This window comes from Dreissena polymorpha, chromosome 4, assembly GCF_020536995.1.
Source record: "Dreissena polymorpha isolate Duluth1 chromosome 4, UMN_Dpol_1.0, whole genome shotgun sequence".
Classification (NCBI taxonomy): Eukaryota; Metazoa; Mollusca; class Bivalvia; order Myida; family Dreissenidae; genus Dreissena; species Dreissena polymorpha.
Genome location: NC_068358.1, coordinates 80,288,792 through 80,314,535, shown reverse-complemented (window position 1 = coordinate 80,314,535; position 25,744 = coordinate 80,288,792). Strand labels below are relative to the sequence as shown.

Here is a 25,744-nt window from a genome sequence, read left to right as displayed (position 1 = left end):
ATTTCATTCTGTTCCTATGTCAAGAATTCTGGTTGCTATGGCAACAAATAGACTAGAAATATTGCTGAAAATGGTGGATCCTGCGATAATTTTGAAAGTTCTTCATATTTTTTCATGAAACATGAGTAGATTGCAATATGGAGATTATGCACGTCATTTCATTTTGTTCCTAGATCAAGAATTCTGGTTGCTATGGCAACAAATAAACTACGAATATTGCTGAAAATGGTGGATCCTGTGTAGGGAGGGGACTTTTATTGCTTGGCAATAGTCTTGTTATATCATGATTTGTTGGTGTTACTTAAATGATCTATGATTGGAAATAAATTATATTGTATTGTATTATATTGTGGTACGTTATATTATATTTCAGATTCAATAGTATACTATTCCGCCGGCACCCACGCATCTTGCGTATTTGAACATCCCTTTATATTAAAATTTCGTAAAATGCATTTATGAAAGCAAACAAGTAAAGAAGAACCGCCAAGAGCGCTTGAGGTAACTGTATTTATACCTTAAGTATTGACTTACCAAAATAAAACTAAGCATATACATATTTAACGGAAAAGGTGCAATATCGGAACATATCTGAGGTTAATAATGTTTGTCAATAATCAGCTCATGTACTGACTGTATTCACATTGTCATTGACACATACAGCGAACACGAGTGCAGTACATATTGGAAGTAACTAAGTCAACGTACACGAGTGAAGAACATGCTGTCAGTAACATATTTAATCAAAACGAACGAAGCATACATTGATAGTAATAATGCAACGGACACGAGTGCGGTGCATTGTGTCAGAAACATAATCCATGAAAACGAGCATAGTACATATTGTAAGAAGCACATTCAACGAACATGTCTGTAGTACATACTGTGAGTAAAGTAACATTAACTGAAAATGAGAATAGTAAATACAATGTATTGCCAGATACATATTTAATATTTAATCAAAACGAGCGTAGTACATATTGCGCGTTATACATTCAATAAAAACGAGCGATATATTGTCTGTCACACATTCAATGAAAACGAGCGATATATTGTCTGTAGCACATTAAATGAAAACGAGCGATGTATTGTCTGTAACACATTTGATGCAAACGAGCGAAATATTGTCTGTCACACATTCAATCATAACAAGAGCCTTAAACATTCACCGGAAATAGTAATATACGCACGTTTATTAAAACAAACCTTAAACATACGTTCTTTGACTGTAACAAATCGAACTCAGAAACCGTACGGACGACACCACTCACATCAACTCACTACGTCGATTACTCCGTTAGCGTCAGACTTGCTACAGTTCTTCATTCTTACTGTATCACAAACGTTTATAACGGCAATGCCCATGAGTACAGAGTTATCAGTATGATCCTCCTTTTCTATTTCACGACGTTTACGCTTAATCGGTCGTTTCTTCAAGTGCGTTATTTTGAGTCTCTGACAGGACGCAAACAACTCGTTTTGACGGATTTTCAACGCCATCGCGCGTTCACTGAACCGTGTAAAATCCCCATTGGGCTTTAAATGAGATAGATTACTTCCGGCCCTCACTGTCACGCTGCTGCTACAACTGTCACTAGCTGCTATACTATGGCGCGAACTCACTGGCGTCGGGAGAATGTGTTGCTCAAAGATACCGTGCATACTTTTCGAATAAAATAACGGCGAATGGTATTTCGGAGATTGGCTGCGATCTGTTGTTGAGCCATACTTCCTGTCAAGTAACTCAGGACTGAAATGCGATTTTTGCAATTCAAGGAATGTCTTGATAACCTCTTCCATGCTCATAGTCTTGCTGATAGAGTCCATCGCGTCCCGGCTCGCAGCTTCACTTTCAAAGATGTCGCCGATTACTATGGCCAATGTGTTGGAAGGAATAGCCGCCAAGTGCGGAGGGTACACGGACAGCACGGCCTTCACGACGCACCGGCTTCGGTTTGGCAGCCCTTCAATGCAGTCAATGACGATATACAGTCCCGATCTTACAGATTCTATTTCAAGATGCTCTATAACACCGTCGTCGGACATGTGAATGGCGCATGGGTAGTCCGAATAGTCGAACCATCTTCGAAACTCCCCACAAGACCCTGAACTTAACGTGAGTTTAACACTTGCAAGGTGATATGATGATGGCACTGAATCGTGCTTGAATATCTGAACAATGTTTGCAAATTTGACGTCATTTTCATCGTGAATCATATCCTGTACACTCCCCGCCTGACCAGAATTATCGACGGCGCCATTCACTGAATACATAACTCCCTGTTTAATTAAACCAGGGTGATAAGGTATCAAATTAAGAGAGTACGCGAGCTCAAGACATGGCGAATTCAGTTGGTATGTGCTTGGGCTTATTTCACCTAAATCATCGGTTTTGTTCTTCTTTGAAAATAACGTCGATGTATGGCTTTTACGTCTCTTTCTGCAAATGTCGTTATCGCCAAGGTCCTTTCGCGGTCTAGGTGCCGGAAGGGTCGTACGCCGTGCAGCTGTCGCATTTGGAACGTCGGTGGTTTTTACAATAAATGTCTTTGGTCCTATTTTCACAGATACATGATCATTTCGTCCCACCGCTTGAGCAATTGTGTGCTCTTGATCCTTGAAGGTCAAGCGCTTCAGAGCGTCGATCGTGGCTTGCTTGATTTCTGGGCTCGAATTTAAGTTGCCTGCTACTGGCGAACTACACGGTGACACTGACGCTCGGTTCGCTTTGTTGATCACAATATCCTGAGGTCGAAACACTTTTATACCTTCAGAGGCATCACAAGTTGCATATTTGCTTGATTTCCCCGTTTCATCTGCACGAATTGGTACGCTGACAGTATCCTTAAATGGGCTTGCTAAAACTTTTCTGTGCTCAATTTCTGTTACAGTTCTACTGAAGAACTTAATTGTGCCGTTGGACTTGCTTTCTGCTGTTTTCTGATTAGCCTCTCTTTTTCTTTTCAAAAGCTCAGCCACCGTAACGTTGCCGCCGTAAGGAACGTCAGGTCTTCCAGACGTTACGGCGCCCGAATTCTGTGTCGCAGGCGTTATAGCCATTTGCCCCTCGCCCGAGCTTGGAATCTGATATGAACTCGGGAGTTTCGCCAGTTTGTTTTTGGCTTTGAGAGTCTCAATGTCTTTGTTACTAAGAATGTAGTAAATTTTCTTGGTGTTCGCGTTCGTCGGACCGGTGATACTTGTGGCTACCTTCACTGTTGAGCTGGCTTCAATTCCAGATAACTTGTTAAGCTGCACAACAGGGTTCATCGAAGCGGTGAGGGGTGGCCTTGTTGCCTCCGCATTGTTTATGACGATTGGACAACTTTGTGGACTGTCTGTGTTACATTCAGAGTCTGTATTTGAAACAAGTGAGTGAACGATACTCATCGAATGCGCTGAATGACCAATATCTTTGCTTACTTCTAACTTGTTTTTCTCAATTGGCGCACGTTCGTTTAGTCCTTGAGGAGAAGTTGCTTCTTGTAATAACGGCGATTGTACGTTCTTCGACTTATTTTCACAAGAATTCGGTTTCGTTGCCAACAAATGATGATTTTTAACCAAGGCGAGTTTGTTGGTCTCTACGGCCGTTATGGCGTCACTACTCGATTTCATAACGCCGTCAATGTTACGTGACACAAAAGCCTTCCCATATCGCAGAGTTAGAGACTCCATTGTCTTTGCGAATCCGTGAACCGTGCTGGGTCTTTTTTCAATAGACAAACGCGTCGCATTTGTATCACTCTCTGTTTTAACAGTATGCGCCTGTAGCAAATCGTTCTCAGTCTGATCCTTAAGAATATTGGCACTACCGGCTGATCTTGTTGGAGTCAGTATTTGCAAAGAAGGCTGCATTTCAGTCTTTCTCCGCTTGTTCGCGAGAGTCTCGGGAGATTCAAATTCCGCTTCCCCACTGGCGACTCTGTTTATGGCCTCCATCAGATGGTCTTCATGGTTTCCGGCGTGAGATCCTATGGCTTTATCCGTTTGCATTCCATCACGTCGATCGATACAAATAGATACCGATTGAGCGCTTTGCTCGTGTCCTTCAGATTTCACAGTAAAATGAAGAAACTCTCCGACGGTATTATGCACATTAGTCTCGGTAAACGGGAGATTAATTGCAGTACTGTTAGAGGCTTTTAGTGTCTCTTTATTTTCATCACCCTTTTGTACTAGAAATACACGCCGGGGAGTCAATGCATCGCTTTTGTCATTTGAACGATTAACCGCCTCCGTCTGTGTCTTATTTCCCGCTTGTGTGTTTCGGGGTCTGCTATTGGTGCACATCTCGTTCGTAGCGTTACCAACTCCCAGAAGCACATCCGGTCTGGGCAGGATTATCGCTGATGTACCCATCACATGCTTCTCCATGGCGTGGTATTTGTAGCGCGGTAGCTTGTAGGTTAAGGGAGCGGCCGGTGTCGCCTGAGTCAGCAGTTGTTGTGCAAGGTAGGGGGCGTTGTTCACGACCGGAATGCTGTGAACTGTGTAGACGGGCTGCTTTCTGTTTTGATCAGCTCCCGGGGAGGGGACAGCGTTGTTAACGGGTCGCGGGAGAATAATAGGCAGTTTTAAACTGTTCGATCCATGATTCGTGTTCTCTACTTCGCCAGCGTTTACTGATAATACCGCAATGGAACTGGAACCGGAGCCTTGATTAGGGGGCGTCGGATAACTGAATGGTTTAGTAGTCTTCGCTTGGGAGTTATCGCGAAATGTAGTGTCGTGTTTTTTCAGAAGCCACGATTTTGCGTCTTCATGCAGTATGACGTTGTTTGGTGAACGCTGTCGTGCTGAAATAAGCGATGACACGGGTGCATTAAAAGTACATAAATACACATTAAGTATATTGCTTGTGTATAGGTATTTCATTGCCCGCAGGTAAATGTATGTATTGAATATATTTAAATGATAACATTATATTCAAACTATCAAACATATTTAAATGATAACATTATATTCAAACTATCAAACAATACTTCGTACGGATATAATGCTATGCGACCTTTTACATGTAAATAAGTTAATCGTCCATAGCAATCTACATACATATGTATTCCTATAGTAATACATTTTACAACAAAATTAAGTTTTTTAGTAGAATGCACGTTTAGAAAATATTCAAACATATATACCTATGCCTTTATAATAACAAAACATAAAAATCGTGTTGAACATGCGTGGAGTATTTTAGCTAACGGAAAACTTAAAAACACAAAGGGTTCACATACTATTTGTTTTGTCATATATATGCATCCAGTTTATGGATTTATGGAATAAGATACATAGTACGAACATAAATAGTTAAGATAACTCAATAACTATTTTTGTTTCTTAACACGAGGCAATAGTGTTTGTGTAGTCGGGGGTGGCCTGATTTTCAAAGACGATAATTTGAGTGTCAAACCCTTAAGAAACATGAAGTAAAAAATAAATTAAAGCATCACAATTCATCTTTCCTGTTTATCTATTTATCAACCAGGAAGTTGTGTAGTTAGCTGCGTGTGATAAAAAGAAGAGTTGTTTGTTTGCCGATACCAGCAATTACAAAACAATCCGATTTCATCATTATGTATCTTTGGCAACTGAAACAAGAACGTTTACAACTATTTAAAATATCTGCGCTTGTTTTCATTTTCTTTGTTTTGTTCATTGGTAAAATAAAAAGTAGATTCGTTTTGTGTTTAAAGCTGAATCATTATCACAATAGAATTATTAGTTAAAACAACGATACCGTTACGGGCTACGCCCGCCGTACATGACACTCCGTATGTTGTGATCGAGTGTTCATCTCCATTCATATCATTTGACTGCGTCGCCATTGAGGATGTGGTGTCGTCTGCGGAAATCTGAGGTAGTGTCGTTCATGTGTATAGTAAATCTAGAATAACAAAAGCATTGGTGATGAACTTTTGATGAATGCCTTTAAATCAACATGAAAACAAGGGACAAAATTGTCACAAAACCAGGTTTTCATTGTGAAAAAAAAATCTGATAAAGGGAGAAAACTCAAACTGAACTTTTGAAATGAACAAACAAAATTAACCCCCTTTGTAAGTTTGTTTTTAAAAAAAATCTATTTTTAGTCGTGGCGACCTTGACATTGGAGATATTGACGTGATTCTTTCGTGCGACACACCGTCCCATGATGGTGAACAAATGTGCCAAATGATTTTAAAATCTCACAATGAATGATATAGTTATGGCCAGGACAAGCTCATTTATGGCCATTTTTTACCTTTGAACTCAAAGTGTGACCTTGACCTTGGAGATATCGACGTAATTATTTCGCGCGACACACCGTCCAATGATGGTGAACAAATGTGCCAAATGATTTTAAAATCTGACAATGAACGACATAGTTATGGCCCGGACAAGCTTGTTCCGCCCGCCCGCCAGCCAGCCCGCCCGCATTCGCCAATCTAATAACCAGTTTTTTCCTTCGGAAAACCTGGTTAACAAAAGAATCCTTATAAAATTGGTGTAATCCTAATATTTTGTGGTAACGATTTAAAACCTCTGGATAGAATAACGTTATATATATATATATATATATATATATATATACAATCATAATTGACATTTTTAAATTAAAGAAAACAATAATGCGTTTAATACTGTGTCAGTTCTGGAAACCCTAACTATTGAAATACTTCTTATCTTAAAAATATGTTTAAACTATGCTTATATCATTGGAGAAATTTGTCCAATTTTTGGTAAGATTTTTTTTTCCAACATATTATTTCACAAACTGGGAATGATGTGTAGTGTTAATATATTATATGTGGGTGCATAATAGATATTTAAAAACTTACCGGACTATCTTACTTTAACATTAACAAGCATATGTTGAGAGGTTCGTGAACAATGAAACGATGTGTTTATTTTGAAGATAGTTATTTATCAGCGGGAAATACAAAATTTTACAGAATACTTTTTAATATTAATGCATTTTATTTTGTAAAAACAGTGAATAAACATAAATCTAAAGGTCACTTAATCGTTAATATGGTATAAAACTGCCAAAATGTCAGACTAAAGTTATTACATAAACGATACAGTACCACAGGCCTTGAAACTTTAGTTATTAATGAGTAAACACGTGCATCAGAGCAGTGAAACAACCGCGAATTCATAATATCTCATCACATTATAAAAAAAGAAAATACAATAATTGTGAAGGTTAGGATCAATCTTATCATAATAATTTAATATCAATTCTTTTTTTCTACTCAGAAGCGAAATTGACATTATTGCGCGATTCTGATAAAACGTTAATATAAACTAACAAAAGAAAATACGCACCCTTTCGCAGCGGTTAACAAAGCGACGTTCTTTGTACTTCCATCTTTAAATCTTGCGTTCATGACGTCAAATATCTTTCACGAGCAATGACGTCATCCAAAGCTCGTGAAACGTATTATACTTGCCGCCATTTTACTGGGTGTGGATGTCGGGTCTCGACGGTCAAATCACATGCCGGTCGATGTCGATGATGGACCGGAACAAAACGGCCAATTCCAATTTATAGAAAAGACTTTCGTGGTTTTGAAAAACTTTGCGTTGTTAAAATAATGATTAAACAGTAAGAGGACAAGAGTGGTCTTATTTATTTATGCATGTTGTAATACTCGTGTTTAAATTATTTTTTTTCCAAAATATATTTCTTTTCAAAACAGTAAACTTCTATACATAAACATTTGGATACAAAACTATACTATTTAACAATATACAATAAAATACACCAGCGACATTTGTAACTTTTTAACAACATTTCCTCTTTAAGGGCATATCGACGTTTTTTCGCAATATATATATTTGGATGTTTTTTGAAAATAAGTGATATTTTCTAAAATAAAATTAAGAAGAAAAAAGAAAAACAGTTGTTTATTGCCACGAAATATCATAGTAGGATTTCAACTAACACAAAATCATTCAAAGAAATCTGTTTGCTCTATTCTACATTTCTCAACGACTCTGTCACACACACGTATCAAGGTTCTGGGAACTGTATTACTACATGAACTTTATTTGGCTTATCTTATATACGATACTTTAAATAAGAATTTAAGTATTCACTTTTTATGACGTGTATGTATTGACTTGGATATGCAGCGTTACAGACGTACCGTCGATGCGACCCTATAATGGGATTCAATTTATGAACAAAAAATACGTGTTCTACGTACAACTTGATAATTATACTGTTATACATTCATCATTCGTCCTAGTCTCTTCGCGTGCGCATAGTAAATTGCGTATCAAATAGTAATACACATTGTAATTCATAACTACAAAACTGTTTACATTGTACAAATTCCAGTGTTTCCTATTGTATATGTGTGTTTATCTACATATATTTAACGAAAATTAATCATTTTGAATTTAATTTCCTTCAGGATCTTTTTTTACATTTCTAACAGATGTAAAAGAATTAATGATTAATATATTTGTTGAACACTTTTAGGATTTTTATAACCATCGTCTCTCGTATCTCTTTTGTAAATACTGATTTCGTCTGCTTTACTGTGTTTTTATGTACACAAGTGAGACGTAAATATACTATAGTCTGTCTGTCCAACGCATGTAAAAGCATCCACATCATGATTTCTCCATGGCTATTGGTACCGAGCACGTATTAGTTAAACGGGCATAAGTTAGGTTTTTTACGACTTAAACTAACCAGTTTTCATATGTCTTAGAATTGTCGAATGAATAACATTGAAGATTGAAAATTCTCATTGCATACACGTGTGTAAAAGAAATTCGTTTTTTTGTTTTAATGTTACAAGATTCTAATTGGCTATGGCCTTTGCTACGCACGTTATGCAAATGATATCAATTTTCAATAAATTACCGATTGGCATTATAAAATCAATATAATTTGATACATAATGATACAGAGCATTGTTTGTCATTTTATTATTGTTCGAATTTATTTCATTAGTAGTTATGCAAAAATATTTGCTTACAAGCCACACAATTGTGCACTTTACTTACTTAGGAAATCTGTAATTCAAATATTGTTTTTCTTTTCTTTTATGGTGGAAAAAGAGAGACATAATTCGTGCCTATTGAATTTAGACATATATGTTAAACAACTGACAAAGTCGCATAATACGTGAACAGAATTTTTTTATAACTCTTAATTTAAAAATGTTAACATTAAATAAATATTAAATACTTATACATGTGCATTAAGATTTAAGACAGTTAAGACAATAAAATAGCAAACCGCCAGCTAATAAAAGTAATTGTTCAAATTGAGTCATATTTATCTTATGTTATCTTACGCTGTCTTGGATTTCGTAACCTCCAGGACTTTTGAGTCAAACGTTTTTTTCCATTTTTCAATCTACAGAACTCTCTGTTTTTATTCGAAGACCGGTTACCCATTGTTGCCAAAACCCTATAAATGTGTGTATAATGTTAACTGGTAGAACACTAGATGTAAATTAATAATTATAATGCTCAGAGGTTTGCGGTTCGTCTGACCCACGTCTTAATGATCTGATGTGCAACCGCCTGTTCCGGCGGAACGAAGAGGCCTTGAGGGTGCTGCCGCGTGAGCATCTGAACCACTTCCGGTCGGTTGAACCAGCGAGCGTCTTCTAACTCGGTTTCGTCGATCTGAAAAAAACAACAAGTGAGTCAGATAACAATTTCAAAATAAATTAGAATGATATGAAAACTTATTCTACTTACGGATTTAGCCGTTTTCGAAAATTCCGAACAAAGATTTTTATGATTGTACATAACATTACAATATTCAAAATTAAATTCCCTATAAAGAGTATGCAAAGGGCTGTTTTAATGAGTTTAGTCGCATAACAATACATTAATTTTCTGAAATTATTTTTTTTGTGTGAGGTCCGCATAGATAGAGATCTATGCTAGAAAATAATGATCAGCTTAATTTTGAAATGGATCTACACTCTGGAGGTCATATTGTTTTAACATGGGGGTCACGCGGACAGCTGTGAACGTGCTTATGACCTTGACCGTCTCCGTGGTGGCATGCGCGATACAGCCGAGCATGAGAGACGCGGGGAAGGGCCAAGGCTGGCTGCTGTGGTACTCCACCCGGTCGACAATTACCCCGCTCTCCTCTTCTACTTCCCGTCTTACGGCGTCCTCTAGCGTCTCACCTGCAGCAAAGAGCGACGGCTTTGTTTTCTTTCGAACGAAAAAGTTTAAGGGATTGGTTCTTATATTCCCGTATTATTTAAAACTGCAAATATTTTCTTATAAAATAACTTTACTTTAAATATTATTTCTGATTTAATATAATACCAAGAAACGAGTTAAATAAACAATGTCGTCGTAAGAATTTAAGCTGTGGGCTTTTGTGAGCGAAATATAACCCGTTGTAAACGAATGTTTATAAAAAGGATTTATACTGTTACGAAAGCTGAAGACGTACTTGAATGGAGATATCAGAATATAAACTGACCTTAAACATTTAAATTGGGTAACCCTGTTCAAATCACACAACAACGCATTATCGTTTCTTAATTTCTGATACGCTAGTTACTAGTATATATAGGTGGACCTACTTGTAAATGACAAATCGGCACTGACTATATTACCGTTCTGTCTAAGTATTATCGAGATGAGTCATAAAAAGTGGCCTCTAGAGTGGAAACAAGGTTTGTATAATGTTTACCTCGCTTTTTTTACGCACGAATCCCATATTCGAACACAGCCTAGAAAATATCAAGATAAACATTCTGTCTAAGTTTCATCAAGATTGAGTAATACATATGGCCTCTAGAGTGGTAACAATGTTTCCCTAAGATTTTACCTGGTGATCTAGTTTTGGGACTAACGTGAAGCTAGATTCAAAGAAGGCTTGCAAAGATAAACATTCTGACTATGCTCCATCAAGATTATATAAAATTGTGGTCTATTGAGTGGTAACTATCTACAAGTTGACCACGCGAACCGCACGACGACCGACATGGTGTGATAAAATGGCTTACCTTAAGCACTCTCATAACTACGCGGATAATTTAACAGCCTATCATAGACGCCAGTATTCGTAAATAATGTAAAATGACTAAGGTTATGATAACACGATGTCATCCGTTATTCTGAGATTCCGACCAAAATCAAGTACATCTGGGAATGCCCTTCGGATAATAAATTACTTCCATTTTAAAATGTTGCGAGCTAAAGATTTCAATAAAGGTTCATTCAAATAACTCAAATACCAATCGGTGTTGAATTACCTGGTTCCATGAATCCCGCGAGACAGGAGTACATTTTGGCGGGAAAACGTTGCGACCTTCCCAGGAGACACCTCTTGTCGTCTGGTGACACGACGAGCATGATGGCGGACGGGTCCGTGCGAGGATAACACGTGTTGTGTACACCTTCAGAGCAAGTAAGTTACACAGACATCGAATATATACGTGTATATGACCTCATATGTATCGCACTTAGAGCTGGAAAACGAGCTTACCCGAGAAAAAGTGACAGCAGTCATATTATTGAAATACAGTTGAACACGGCGAAAAATCAAAACAAATAAATGCAGTACAGCATATTTAATATTATGATTTTTATATTGATAATTTAACTATCAAGACGATGACGTATGGAATGTACTTCACGAAGGAAAACGTGTAATTATCATGGAATTTATAAAAAAAAAGAAAAAAAAAGACATTAATAGCTCCAACGTTGAATTCAGCGTCATAATCGAAAAAAGCCAGAACAAGCTATCGGGCCACTTTTCATACGCTGAATTTCAAAGCCCAAATAATATTTATACATAAATTTCGGTTCTTTTAAAAACACGCTTTCTACCTTTGTGACTGCGGCACTCCAAATTCGCGCATTCACGCTTGTAGCCTCCCTCCTCTAATCGCGTGCTTGAGCCGCACGTGGGACAGAACTGGTAGCGATCGTGCCACGCCAGCATCGAGCGCGCCTCCGCGAATATACCGGCTTCCGCTGGAAGAAGCTGCATTGCAGCCGGATACCCAGGCAAAAGCTCACTTCCGGGTGACAGGGCACGGACATCCTCCTCCGACATAGTGGATAGATCGACGGCGAAAAGGGCCGGTTCTTTAAAAGTCAAAGGCACCTGTCTATTTTCTTGAACGAGACCCAAAAATATTGTAACAGGATTACAAGCTAATATGGTCTCTATGGGTTTCATTTCTATTTTCCCTAGTTCGTAGCGATACATACTAGAACTCTTCGGCAATTTTGTCGCCAAAACTTCCAAATTACGAAAGACTACGAAACGCGTGTTTGCGTCGTTAATTTTATTTGCCAACCATCCTCGGTCCTTCCGTTTATCGGAACACCTGTTGAGCGTGTTTAGCGAAAAGTAGTTGCGGAAGTTGTCATCCGGATGCAGGTAACGTTGCCCCGCCTGTAGATGACGCGCCACGTCTCCATGGTTCCAGAAGAGAGCGATATCTAGCGCTGTCTGACCGGTACTGTTGATCACTGACGTGTCACAGCTGGTGACAGGATTACAAGTTAAGTGTCATGAAGATGGTTAGGGTGTTAATAGACCTGTCCCGGAGTGTCTTATAAAACGTATTATTCCAAAGGTATAAACAACGCTGATCTTTAAAGGTACCAATAGTTGTTTAATTAATATCAGTACAGATGATATTTCATTTTAAAATAATGTTTATGTTATTTTTTCCTCCTGGTGAGTGTTTATTTAATGAAACATTTCCATCGATAGGTCTAATCCAATAAACAAGAAAAAACAAAATCAAACAACAACAACACATGCAACGACATAACCCAAATCAAATGCACGTTCATAACTAATACGAGTTTCTATGGCGTCATACCTTGTGTTGATTGGTGTAGAGACAATAATCAATATTAAAACAACTTTGATCATTTATAACAGCGAACATGTAACTATGACTGAAAACGAACTAAAACCATACAACTATCTACAGAAATTAATAACAAAAACGAAGAAGATGCTGCGTTCAATAAACGATTATGCTCCCCGTAAAACCGGATCAATGCTCCCGGTGGAACCATCGTAAGTAAAGATTCAGTGGTTCATTTGAAATAGTATTTGTACTTCAAATATTCTCCTTTTTCTTTTAAGTCGGTCATATTTGCATTTATACGCCACATGACACCAATCAGTGCCTGTATACGCCATGCCCCTGAAAGACATCCATTCAATTAAAACTATTTCTAAAGTCTCTTACTATTTTGGCTCTGCGGCTTGTATCAAAACGTTAAAGTTACTAGAGTGATTAATATTGCAACATCATTTTGAAAACAGAAAAAAGGATTTCGTAAAGAAAATTTGATCTGAGTAATGTACAACTTTCGTTAAGATTTCTATTGTGAGACCATTACTCTGGTTGCACATTATCCCTGTTAACCACCACTCCGTACCCGTGCTGCACGAGCTCCCTGACAACATGCAAGTGTCCGTTGCGCGCGGCAAACATCAGGGCCGTCCAGCCGCGCTCGTTCCGTTCGTTAAGGTCTACATTACCTACGGAGAGATCAACGGACAACCGTGACACATACGGCGAATACATTTAGGTCAAATGTATTTTCCTCTATTGTGTTTTTGTGCAATTACGAATCGCACACAGAATATCATAAAGATGATGAGTGTACACGAGTATTTTTTTTAACAAGTGTATACATCATAGACAGGTATAAAGAGTCCAAATAAACTATCTACATTGTAATTTACTCCTTGTAATGAGTTATCTAGATTAATGTTTAATTGACCACTATATGGAAATTCATTTTATTTATATAAAAGAGACAATAAAAACACAACAATGAATATTGTTTATTGGTCTGATCCAAATGTTTTGGAGTGCATAAAATAATCGTTTGCACAATACCATTGACCTATGAAGACTGGCCCCGGATCAGTAAGTAGGAAACGTGTAACATAAAGAATGGTCCGTTTTCAAGATATGACACAGGTCGTCAATTTCCCGGTGTGAAGCATCAATACACCTTGTTTACAGTCTCGTGCAAAAGACAAGTAAGTATGACAGTGCGTAGCGGACAACTAAGGTCTATTACCTACATTATATCTAGGCTGTTGACCAGTGGATGTCTTCTTATTTGTAAGTTTAGCAAAGTCCAGTTTACCTTTAATATACAGTCTGACGTCATCAATTTCCCCCGAAGCGGCCCCTCTAAAGAATCGCTCCTTGAATTCCTGGTTGAAACTGGACATTTTTCGGAATGTTACTGCACTTAAACTTATTTTATCCCAGATAAAACCAGCAATGTTCCCTTTTCTAAAACAAAATATAAAACTCTCTCTTGCAAAATACGTATCATGCACTAAAACAATAAGCGTTTCGGTGACTGTTATACAATTATACAAGATAAATGCAGAGGCCCGTTCAAAGGCTGACGAATTATTTTTTTTCAATTGGTGTTGTATCATATCATACGTACATTTATATCATATTGTTAAGTTAACATTATCGATACATCGGAGAGAAATGAAGTACTAACATATGCATAATCATTATTAAATACAGTTCAACTGTAATATGCCTACCGTTGATATCGTTTAAAATTAATCGTATGACATTCGGCCAACAATAAGTTGTTTGTTTCATCAACAATTTCCTAAGATTGGGTAGGTAGATCGGCAAAAATGTTCTTGTTTACTTTTGTTTGCTATATCCTTCAATTACCTTGAGTCGAGCGGTTAAGGAAACAACTAAAATAATTTCAGAATTAATTCAAACAATGCCGCAATAAACGATGTACCTTTAAAGATTTATTTCATTCCCGTTCAACCAATGTCAAAATGGTTTATATACAGCGTGTTAAACCACGCAAAGCCGATAGTTCAATACACACCCACAAATGACATACACTACGCGCGTTGTTTACCTTTAGTAGAGAGGTCACATCCGAAAAGTGAGAGTACTCGATTGCAATAGGCAGGAGGTCAACAAAACTTCGAAAAGTTGATTCACTGAACAAATTTAGAGAAACTGAAAGATCAATTTAACTTTTTTCATATCTTCTATTTACCATTTAACAAGTTTCTGTTTTATCGGCCGATCTTTTCTTGAGCAACATTGACACGAAAAAGTGCTCAAGAGTTCAAAAATAAATAACGTTCGCAATTTTTTCAAATAAAATGTTGGCATATATGTGTTACTATTAAAAGATTTGATAAAATTATCACCCAATCGGGACAAGGTTTACCCTCTGAAAGTGAGTATATCGTCATGTAAACTATTTTCGCGATGTGCGTTCACAGATTGTTCCATGCAACATTTTCTAGGAATCGTGAAAAATTAAATAATTTTCATTCAAATAAATCAAATACATGAATTTGTTGTGTTTAAACTAGGGCAGTGGTCTGCAATTTATGTGCAAGTTTAATATGAAGAGTACCGAAAAAATGCAAGAAATGGTCATAAATTTGGACTATTTTAGTTGAAGTAAGATTTTTAAATACAATTAATTTGGGTTTTTCCTTATATTAGTCGTGTCTGTAATTATTTTCAAGCGTAGTAATGTTAGTAAAACAAAATAATCGGAGCGCATGCGTGTGACGTCATCACGAGAGCCGCGTTCTTAATGTAAACAAAGTGATCGACTTTGGGTCATGCTCGACTCAAGGTAATTGGAGGATACACAAGTTATTTCGCACTTTCATATTTATGTCAAATGACTGAATTCTTCCAAATGTCTTTTGTATAGCTCTACATTAAAAATGCAAGTTTCTAAAAATACACAAAGGTTAAGATATTCATTTAATACCACTTACTTTTGTTGACAGATATTCAACAAATGAACTCTCGATGAAAACATTCGAGGTCATAATGTAGAATGAACAAAAACTAAACGCCGTCTTCTGTACAATAAACCACAGGTGGTTAGCGTGTGGCTATGATATTAATTAGTGAAAACATCATTTTGAATGATAAATAATCATATTATAACGAAAAATTAACTTTTCTGAAAAAAATAAATATTTCACTATCAAATATATATATAACAAGGTATGCAACTCAAAATCAGCCCAAAACGGGGTGCATCGCTTTGAACAGCCATATCTTCATAAATTTTGCAGCGATTTTCACGATCTCGGTCTTATTCAACGCAGAAATGAATTTCCTTTCTGGAAATGTATATGTCTTGCAATATTTTTACAAATGCTGGGTCAACTTTTAAGAAATAACACGATACACAACACGCATGACCCAGTTGACAGTGATCATGCTGTCTTTAAGACTGAAATCTTCACGGAGTAAAGGGCAACTTCCCTACAAAGTTCATGTAGTTCGATACCATAATTCAATAAAACGTATGAAAAAACATTATTACCGTTCTTGTCGTTACATTCTGCATCAAGACTAACTGTCCAGCGCCGTTTGAAACCTTTGTTTACATACATTTCAACTAACTGACATTTTAAACATACGAGTGATTTCATTGGTCCAATGCGGAGGTGTGTCTTTACAACTGGAGATTTCATTCATAAAGAATACATGATCACTGTCAACTGGGTCATGCGTGTTGTGTATCGTGTTATTTCTTAAAAGTTGACCCAGCATTTGTAAAAATATTGCAAGACATATACATTTCCAGAAAGGAAATTCATTTCTGCGTTGAATAAGACCGAGATCGTGAAAATCGCTGCACAATTGATGAAGATATGGCTGTTCAAAGCGATGCACCCCGTTTTGGGGTGATTTTGAGTTGCATACCTTGTTATATATATATATTTGATAGTGAAATTTTTTTTTTCAGAAAAGTTAATTTTTCGTTATAATATGATTATTTATCATTCAAAATGATGTTTTCACTAATTAATATCATAGCCACACGCTAACCACCTGTGCAATAAACGACGTCTAGAGAAGATAGTCAGCCAGGCTTAACTCGAATAAGCCGAGATTAACTAACCACTTTTTGGAATTGAATGATGATATTAGAGTAGGGAGACGGTTTGGAAGAAGGGAAAAGGGGAAATGTCCGAATTATAAGTCTATCATTTAAATATAAATTTTAATTTTGTATACTATAATAAGGAGACAGTTAGATCACCGTTTGTTTTGATCAGTCTTTGCTTTTAGTTTCAAGCTTATTGACTTTATCTCGATTGAATCGATAACCAAATGCTTATTGCAACGTTCTGATACCTGGGTAGAACCAGTTCTTGGTGTCTATGGGGGGGAGATCTAAATGGGGGGATCTAAAGCCCGCTCCCACAGTGGGGATCGAACCCGTGACCTTCGGTCGCCAGGCGGACATTATATCCAGTACGCCGCGGCGATGTAGACTATGATTTTGTAGGATTTTGTATTTACTTGATTGTTTCGTTATCAAAGATAGTGGGTTTTGGTCTACACAATGGCAGAGTGCCACGGAGGCAAGCACTAACCAACGTACCGATAACATAACTTTGTGCTTTGTCATATTTATCATATGTTTGTTCGTTTGTTATATGCAATTAAATATTTTAATAAGGCTATCTCTCCTGTTGATACCGCTGGATTTATACACCCATGTTTTATTATTAAATGACTTAAACCTATATTTTAACCTTTTGTTAAAGGTAAAAATAAGTTATCGTTCATTAAAGACGTATTGTAGGTTCTGGGATAACTTGTTTACACAAATCAGCAATCAACATTGTGAGCGAATGTACACTAGTACGTCAGACACATATTTAATTAGTGCTGTACACCATTATATTCGTTCTGTTAGCAGACAGCGCCAGTATGAATCATTCAGACTTCATTGTGACTTTTTGTGAGAAAATCCAAAGACCTACAGATAACACAGATTGGAAACTCTCGTCTTCCCGATAGCGTTATACGATAATATCTAACGGCGGACGCGGGTCACGTGACATTGATTTTGGAGATGCCGGTGTACCTGTAGATTCTTCCCTGTCCCAGCTACTGTCGGCCATTTTGTTATAAAGCAATCAATTATTCTTCGTAATTAGTCGTTAATATTTGTTGTCGTAGGGTTTTCTGAGCATGATCTGGTAGTTTATATTATTTTGATATTGTTATTAACAATCTTAATGTGTTAATTAGTGTTTTTAGCGCTCGGTTGTCAGTTTACAGAGCAATGAATGTCTGAAAGCGCAACGTTACGAACTTCACGTAGTGAGCAAAGTCGGTCGCCGAAAAAAGACATATTGAATATTTTCTGTGTGAATAAAAATAAGTATTTATTTTCTGTGTTGATAATTCTTTAGGTTTTGGTAGTTTTTATTCCAATTAATTATTAATTTATCGAAATTTGAAAGAGAACACTGGATTCGTTCATTTTCGATAATTTTTGAAAAATTGAAAGGCCCGAAGCATTTTTTTAAAAACATCTTCATTAAGCATCACATATTGATAACGTACGATTTTTATGCTAGGTGAGATGTTACTCTATGTATGATTTATAAAAAGTAGACGAAAATGAGGTATTTTAAAGGATTTTGCCTTTGTACAATTTGTACTATTTTATACTGTTATTCCATTCAATCATTTTTCACACCTGTCGCCAAAGTGGTTTAAATTGTTTCGTTTTGAAAAACTTTTCTATTTCTCATCCCATATCGCTGAAGTAAAATTTTTATGCTAGGCAAGATGTTAATTTAAGTATAGATTTAAACAAACTAGAAGAAAATAATCAATTTAAAGTATTTGGCCTTATACAATGTTGGTACAATTTTAAGCTCTTTTCTTCTGTTGTACAAGATTGCTGTCAAACGTGTTTTTGTTCTTTTTGATATACTTTTTCATTTTGAATCCCGAATAGATTAAGTCAGATTTTTATGCTTGATGATATGTTAATCTAGGTATGAATTAACTAAACTGGAGGAAAATGTTCATTTTAAAGGATTTTGGCCATGTACAAAGATGGCACAATTTTAAGCTCTTTTACCCTATTATACACACATGTCGTCAAACGTGCTTTGGTTCATTGTGAAAAACTTCGTCATTATTCACCTCAAATTGAAGAAATAAGATTTTTATTCTGGGTAATATGTTTATCTTGGTATGAATAAAAAAACTAGATGAAAGTACAATGTATGGGTTTAAATTCTCATTTAATATCTTCTTTTATTAGTATTATAAGTTTTCCTGTCAATGTTACACATGCAAGTTAATATACAAACATATTTTAACAGATAGCTGTGAGATTACTATTAAAACACAAACAAAAGCTGTGAGATGACTATAATTTGCCGGCCGCGGCCACTGACCACACAATTAATATCAATCAACAACGCAAACTGATAAGTGAAGTTAGGATCCCTTCTTTTAATTAATTCTCAAGAATAAAGAAAAAACACACCAAAGCATCTTCTTCAGTTCGCAAATTGATCCGACGATTAACACGCGCGTGAAATGTGTTTTTTTTCTTTTCGCGAAATCCTAGCCCACGATACTGAAAGCTTAATTTAATTACCAAAAGAAAAAACTACTGGATTACAAACAAAACTTTAATAATCTATAACTCATGAATAAGATCTAAATAAAAAGAGAATTAAACAATTGACAAAATCTACACAATCAATATTGAAATAAGTCTAACTGAAACCGTTTTTGGATCGAACGATCATAGCATTTATTATACTGTAATGTTGTTTTAATCAGAGACCTAGATCTATGTGTCCACATATATCTATCCGTTTTGAAATAATAATATTTTATAAGGTTTTAACTGTTTGAAATACCAAATTATACAAGAATATTTTATCAGCAAAAGCCTTTCAAATAAACTATTCCACATCATTCTCGCCGCGATTTGGAAGTTCTTAGCGCTATTTCTTCAACGATCGCGGCATTATAAATTCTTATTATAGGTAAATAAAATCGAGATTTTATAAAAACATAATTACTCATGTTTCTATGAAACTTTATTTTGTAAAAATCGGATCATTATTGACCCCGTTACAGCCGCCTTTCTATAGCGCCGTAACATTTTCGCATAACTTTGCTCGATAATCGTAGCCGTTGCTACTGACGCGTCGCTATCTTATCGCAATCGTGATACACCGGCTATCTCCGGACTACTCCGATTGATTCATGGAATAAATCGTCTGCTGATGCTAAGTGTACTTATCGGTTTCTCGACCACGTGACCCCGCCGCGAGATAGCCCGATAAGGCGCGAAGTTTCCAATCTGTGTTATCTATAGGTCTTTGGAAAATCGAAGTGATTTAAAACTTGACCCAGAAACTAATGTTTGCGTAACGGGTTTGTATAGATACATGTCTTTGTTATGTCAATTTTCCTTTGTCTATGTTTACATCCACATCTACATCGTTTAAATTTCAGGCACAGCTTCTTCCCAATTATAATTTCTACTTGGAAAACCTAACCAGGATTTTAAGGTCGCTGTGGTGTAATGGATATGGTGTCCGCCTAGCGACCGGGAGGTCACGGGTTCGATCCCCGCTGTGGGAGCGTTCTTTCGATCTCCCATATAGACACCAAGTACTGGTTCTAGGCCCAGGAAACGGACTCGAGAGCATTTCAAATAAGTAGGAATTACTTTCTATGCAATTGAGGGGTCTCACTAAAACGCTTACGGAATTTGCATACAATATAGATAACGTTGAAAACTGCATACGATATGAACAAAGAAGGAAATTGCAGACGGTAATCGCTGTCCGTTAATATGGTGTTTATTATGGTTTAGTTATTTTAATTTTATTTTTTGATGTTAAAAATACACGATGGATACTTAAATATTGATGTTTACCTTTTTTATTTTGATATTTCATGGTGTAGATTAACCTAAGTAAATATAACAATCAAAACAGTAGGGCATGGAATGGCAGATCCATAGGTTTAAACTAAACTAAGACATCTTGGCGACCAGTCACCATCGCAGCCGGAGAGGCATGAGAAAGAGGAATGAATCTACGCGTTGGGACCCTTTTTTACTGTCCTGTCTTCTAACTATCAAACTCTTCTTCCTTTACTATTCATCAATATTTTATTCTCTCACCATCCGTCGCATAATAGTCAATTTTGACTGCAGCGATTTACAAAGTAGAAATAGATGCCCTGCTCTGTGCAATGCTATTTTGTAATGGAAGGTTCTACCGAGAAGTATTTAGTCAAATTTCCGCGCGGGAAGTCCGAGTCGCGCGTAAGTGTGTAAGAAATACGGGATTTATAGTTGACCTAGATCGACCAATCACAACAACAACTACAACAGCAAAAGTTCGGATATTAACCAACGGATATAATGAGTATTTTTGAGAAACTAAACTTCAAATGAATTTTTATTCGTCTGTTACGATAAAGGTTTACATTGTTAATTAATTTCATGCGTCGGACAATACCTACGTTAATCACCGTATTAATTTAGTTCGGATGTTTTTCTTTCGGATAAAGTTCTCGCCTGTCTCGGCTTATTCACAATAACTTTTCAGTTCATAACTTATTTTATTATTTTATTTGCAAAACATTTACATAAATATTTACTAAGCATGAGTAGCAGGGCTCAACATTAACAGTTGTCCTATTGCCTCTGGCAAGTAAAATTTGAGTCTGATCAAGTTATTTTATAATCTAGTTGTCCGTCTAGGCAAGTGCAAAAAATAACAAAGAGCATTAAATTAAGACTTTAATTAGACTTTAATTGCTGTAATCATATTGTTAAATGTGCAAAGATAAAAGAAGGTTAATTTGGTGTATCATTTTGATCATTATTATAAAATACGAGGTTCTCAGTTAATGTGATATTTCATGTTTGGGCAAGTGGCTTAACATTCAGGGCAAGTAGATTTTCTAAGTACTTGCCCAGCAGGGCAAGTAGGTTTTTACGTTAATGTTGAGCCAAGAGTGGCCTGTTTAACAAAAGAGCCCCCAGCCCTTTCTTATCATAGCTGGTGCACTGACTCAGTGTTGTCTTCTAATGGCAATAATACAACTCCCAGCTATTGACCTTCCGGGTCGCTTGGAGTTGCAACTGACAACCCGATTTTCCAAAGAAACTTGCCTCCCAGAATCTGGGCTTTAGTTTAATCAGAAATATTAGCCACATAAACTATTTTCTGGCATAAATAAGCACAAAAAGATCGCAAATATACCCATAATGCGCAAATTAAAACAACTTACATGATATGTTATGCTCGCATAATATTGATATTAATCCAAAGTTTCAAACACGTCAACGGTTCTTTTAAATGTTAATATACCAACTATCTCCGGAACATCCGTAAGAAAGATCGAATTGTCAATTCAAAACTTCGGCTTTCGGTTTGATAACGGTTTTTGTATAAAGTTTTTGTTTGGAGTATTTCTCCACAATTCACTCGCAAATTGATATCGGTAATAACAGGTATTGTGTTTGTAAAGATGTATTAGGTTGATTGAACTCGATTTTATAGACATACGTGAGACATAATTTTTTACATTAAAAAATGGGTTAACAAGAAGAACTAAATTCAACTATGTTGTCTCCGGGATTGGGTATCTCATGTATCTCAAACTACTCCAATCTAACCTCTTTGCCACTCAGAAGCAAAGTAAAAATGGCTATGTGCAAACAGCATAGAACTGCCTGGAATATCCTGCGAGTAACTCTCAGTCTGTTCAGGTTTGATGCTGTTTGCTGCTCATCAGTATATAGGGTTTGGAAATGCAATTTTATTCTAAAAAAAAACAAACCCAGAGGCTTCATTTTGGTTTTATTACATTAAAAAGTTCTTATTATTGTTAAATATGTGGTCAAAGCTTGCCATACACATAGGCTTACTTGACTAAAACTGAGTTACACGGACTTGATTATCAAATAGTATGAATGAAATCTCAAGCTTTTGTGGTTTCAAGCATGCAGTGGTCATTTACAAAGAGCTAAATCTTTTCACTGGGCGTTTATGCCTTTTATAGAGTTAATAGCAAAAAATAATCTAAAAAGCTTTTTGCTTTTGTATTTTGTATGTTTGAAACTTTCATAAAATAGTCTTCTTTGAGTTAAAACATTGTGCTGGTCTACCCTGTGGATCACGTCATGTAGGTAAACAAGAGGAGGAAACTTTCTTTAAAACTAATTAAGAAAGATGTTCAAACTCAGGTGAACTATCTAGGGCCATAAGATCCATGTGTTTGATTTTTGCTTACTTTTTACTTTAAAGTTTTAAATATATAAAAATTTCATCAGCAGTGTCTTGTATGCTTCAGCATGATGGCTGCCAAATTGATAGAGCAGGCCACAGTCACTGTTGGACTTGTGTTGTCGTTCTTTCAACATCCAGTGCAGTCTACCTGGACAAGCTGTAAAGGTAAATGTTTGAACGTCTAATGACTTTTTAAATCACTTGTGATCTTATATAATCAGCTTATAAGTCTGGAAAAACACACTAAAACCACCCAAACAATTATGCCCAAATAGTTAGCTTAAATGTACTGTCCTCAAGACTCCCAAACCGTTCATAAAAACAAACTTTAGGGTGTCGTTGTGTCTTTTGTGACCACGGTGCCTATACCACGTGACTTTTTCAGATCTGTGTTCGGAAAATAAAGCGCGACTAAGTTAAATTTTTTAAGGATCTCTATTTTAATATTTCACCTTTTTTATGGGTAAAGTGGAGAGCCCACTCATTCATAAGAGTTTTCTATCGGTATCATAATCTTTTTTAACAAATAAGTTTTTTAAAGTAAAGTGCAACTGTGCGTTTGAACAGGTAGAAAAATGTAGGATCAGTGTGGGGACTTCATATTACAAACTTCATATTATAAGAGCTATTTATCAGTGAGATTTTCTTTAAGTTTAACAGTAAATTCCTGAAACACATTTCAGCTTCCAAGTTTTGTTTCCAGTCATGTTCAAGTGCCTTTTTTCAGCAACCATTTTCATGGACTTGTTGCTGACGTTGTATATGGACTCGAATTGGAATGTTTCTAAAACTTTTCCTTCATGGTGAGTGTTAAAGCAGTGTTCGACCTATGTTTAGTATACTTAAATGTGTTTGTGTGGAACTCCTCCTTCATTTTTAACAAGGTTTTCCGAAGGAAAAAACTGGTTATTACATTGGTGAATGTTGGCGGGCGGGCGGAACAAGCTTGTCCGGGCCATAACTTGTCGTTCATTGTGAGATATTAAAATCATATGGCACATTTATTCACCATCATTAGACAGTGTGTCGCGTGAAAGAATGACGTCGATATCTCCAAGGTCAAGGTCACATTTTGAGTTCAAATGACAAAAATGTCCATTAATGAGCTTGTCAGGGCCATAACTATGTCATTCATTGTGAGATTTTAAAATCATTTGGCACATTTGTTCACCATCATTGGACGATGAGACGCGCGAAAAAATTACGTCAATATCTCCAAGGTCAAGGTCGCCACGACTAAACATAGATTGATTTTGAAACAAGTGGGGTAAATTTGAACAATCAGGAACAATGCTCATTTTGAGTTGGTCTCCCTTTATCAGACTTTTCTTTTTCAAATTGAAATCAAGGTCGCCACGAGTAAAAATAGATATTACACAAGAGGGGTAACAATGCACATTTTGAATTGATTCCCCCTATCAGACTGTTTTTTCAAATTGAAAACCTGGTTTTGTGACAATTTTGTCCCTTGTTTCCATAAGATTTTTGGTACAAAATTTGACTGCTACAGTGCATATTGTCAAGGTTTCAAAATTGTGTTATTTTAAGTGAGTGAAAACCAATTGCTAAAAATTGCATATAAAAGGTTCTGTGTGCAACGCTTCCTTAATTATTGCATGTGATTGCTGTCAACATTTACTGAATAGTTATATCCAAATACATGTACTGCAGTTCATGTTGTCATGATTTGGCACATGTTTTATTTTTAAGGAGTTATTTTTATTTAAAAAAAAATGTCTAACATCAGCTGTTTGCAATATCATCCACATGTTTCATGCAATGTTTGTCTTAAATTTCTTTTATTTTTAATTATATGTACCGTAAGTGATGAAGAGCACATTGTCTTTTTTAAGGTGTTATTTCCCTTTGTTTAAAAACGTATACAAGAATCGAAAAGTAAGGAAATCATAATCAACACGTTCTGTTCACAGGGCATAATAACAGGGACTTGTGATTGCAATGTTGTTATAAAACATGCAACTGCAAAAGTCTATGTATGCCTTTTAACAGCTGCAATGTTGTCTTGGCTTGGGATACACTCTCTGTGACAGCTTCTTGTTCATAATTTTGTTTGAGCGTTATTTTTTTGAACATTATAAACAGCATATTATAATGAAGAAAATAGTTCTACATGTAGGTAGCATCTTTTGCAAATTTAAGATGAGATAGAATAAAAGAAAACACATATGGTATTTGTTAAATAATTAATATGAATATGGTGAATGATTATCCTGCAGGTTTCGACACAAAGATGCTGGGTTATGGTGCTGCCTGGTGGTACCAGTTCTTCTTTGCAGCCAAGGTTGGTTTCACCTATGTGTGTTGTTTCACACTGTTTTTCTGAATTTCCACCATTTTGAAATGTGCCTGACCAGTGAAACTGACTGATTTTTGTACAAGTAAAATCCATGTTTTAGGACCATTGATGAGTCAGCTGCTGGTCATTGCCTCTCTCCTGGTGTACATGTGGACCTTCCACACCAACTGGCAGGCAGACCTGACCACTGTAGCAATCATTGTCCTCTATATATGTGGCAGAGTAGGATATCTCGTGTACAACTCCTTCAGTAAGATACCTAAATAAATGAGCTCTGGACAAAGTGGGCTTAAACCATGTGCATAAAGTATTGTTCAAGAGTAGCCTGTGAA

General features: G+C 36.4%; 3 protein-coding genes across 10 annotated transcripts in view; 1 reads left to right on the top strand and 2 right to left on the bottom strand.

The window, feature by feature from the left end:
• Nucleotides 1-491: 491 nt before the first annotated feature.
• On the bottom strand, nucleotides 492-7,387 carry LOC127879552 (uncharacterized). Of its 4 annotated transcripts, none has more exons than XM_052426474.1 (3): nucleotides 7,312-7,387; nucleotides 5,741-5,887; nucleotides 492-4,799 (listed from the first exon to the last, which is right to left on the bottom strand). In XM_052426474.1, the coding sequence occupies exons 2-3, from the start codon at nucleotides 5,826-5,828 to the stop codon at nucleotides 1,273-1,275; spliced, it is 3,615 nt and encodes a 1,204-aa protein (XP_052282434.1). In that variant the 5' UTR covers nucleotides 5,829-5,887; nucleotides 7,312-7,387; the 3' UTR covers nucleotides 492-1,272. The 4 variants fall into 4 exon arrangements, with proteins under 4 accessions (XP_052282434.1, XP_052282437.1, XP_052282435.1 ...); XM_052426477.1 differs by having other exon boundaries at nucleotides 5,765-5,887; XM_052426475.1 differs by having other exon boundaries at nucleotides 5,741-5,855.
• A 1,736-nt stretch (nucleotides 7,388-9,123) lies between these two features.
• On the bottom strand, nucleotides 9,124-15,854 carry LOC127879086 (NAD-capped RNA hydrolase NUDT12-like). 3 transcript variants are annotated; one of them, XM_052425692.1, is made up of 7 exons: nucleotides 15,773-15,854; nucleotides 14,122-14,273; nucleotides 13,360-13,501; nucleotides 11,818-12,482; nucleotides 11,238-11,381; nucleotides 10,003-10,154; nucleotides 9,124-9,636 (listed from the first exon to the last, which is right to left on the bottom strand). In XM_052425692.1, the coding sequence occupies exons 1-7, from the start codon at nucleotides 15,814-15,816 to the stop codon at nucleotides 9,478-9,480; spliced, it is 1,458 nt and encodes a 485-aa protein (XP_052281652.1). In that variant the 5' UTR covers nucleotides 15,817-15,854; the 3' UTR covers nucleotides 9,124-9,477. The 3 variants fall into 3 exon arrangements, with proteins under 3 accessions (XP_052281652.1, XP_052281653.1, XP_052281654.1); XM_052425693.1 differs by having other exon boundaries at nucleotides 13,399-13,501; XM_052425694.1 differs by lacking the exon at nucleotides 15,773-15,854 and adding an exon at nucleotides 14,758-14,775.
• Nucleotides 15,855-21,164: 5,310 nt separating this feature from the next.
• LOC127879143 (uncharacterized) overlaps nucleotides 21,165-25,744 on the top strand; it is a 29,214-nt gene continuing 24,634 nt past the window's right edge. The window contains exons 1-5 of one of the 3 annotated variants that reach the window (XM_052425813.1): nucleotides 21,165-21,278; nucleotides 23,160-23,260; nucleotides 23,823-23,898; nucleotides 25,333-25,397; nucleotides 25,513-25,662. In XM_052425813.1, coding sequence (XP_052281773.1) covers nucleotides 23,161-23,260; nucleotides 23,823-23,898; nucleotides 25,333-25,397; nucleotides 25,513-25,662 — 391 coding nt within the window. In that variant the 5' untranslated portion in view covers nucleotides 21,165-21,278; nucleotide 23,160. Of the gene's footprint in view, nucleotides 21,279-21,364; nucleotides 22,576-23,159; nucleotides 23,261-23,822; nucleotides 23,899-25,332; nucleotides 25,398-25,512; nucleotides 25,663-25,744 lie in introns of those variants that run through there. The other 2 variants (XM_052425812.1, XM_052425811.1) reach the window with 2 other exon arrangements.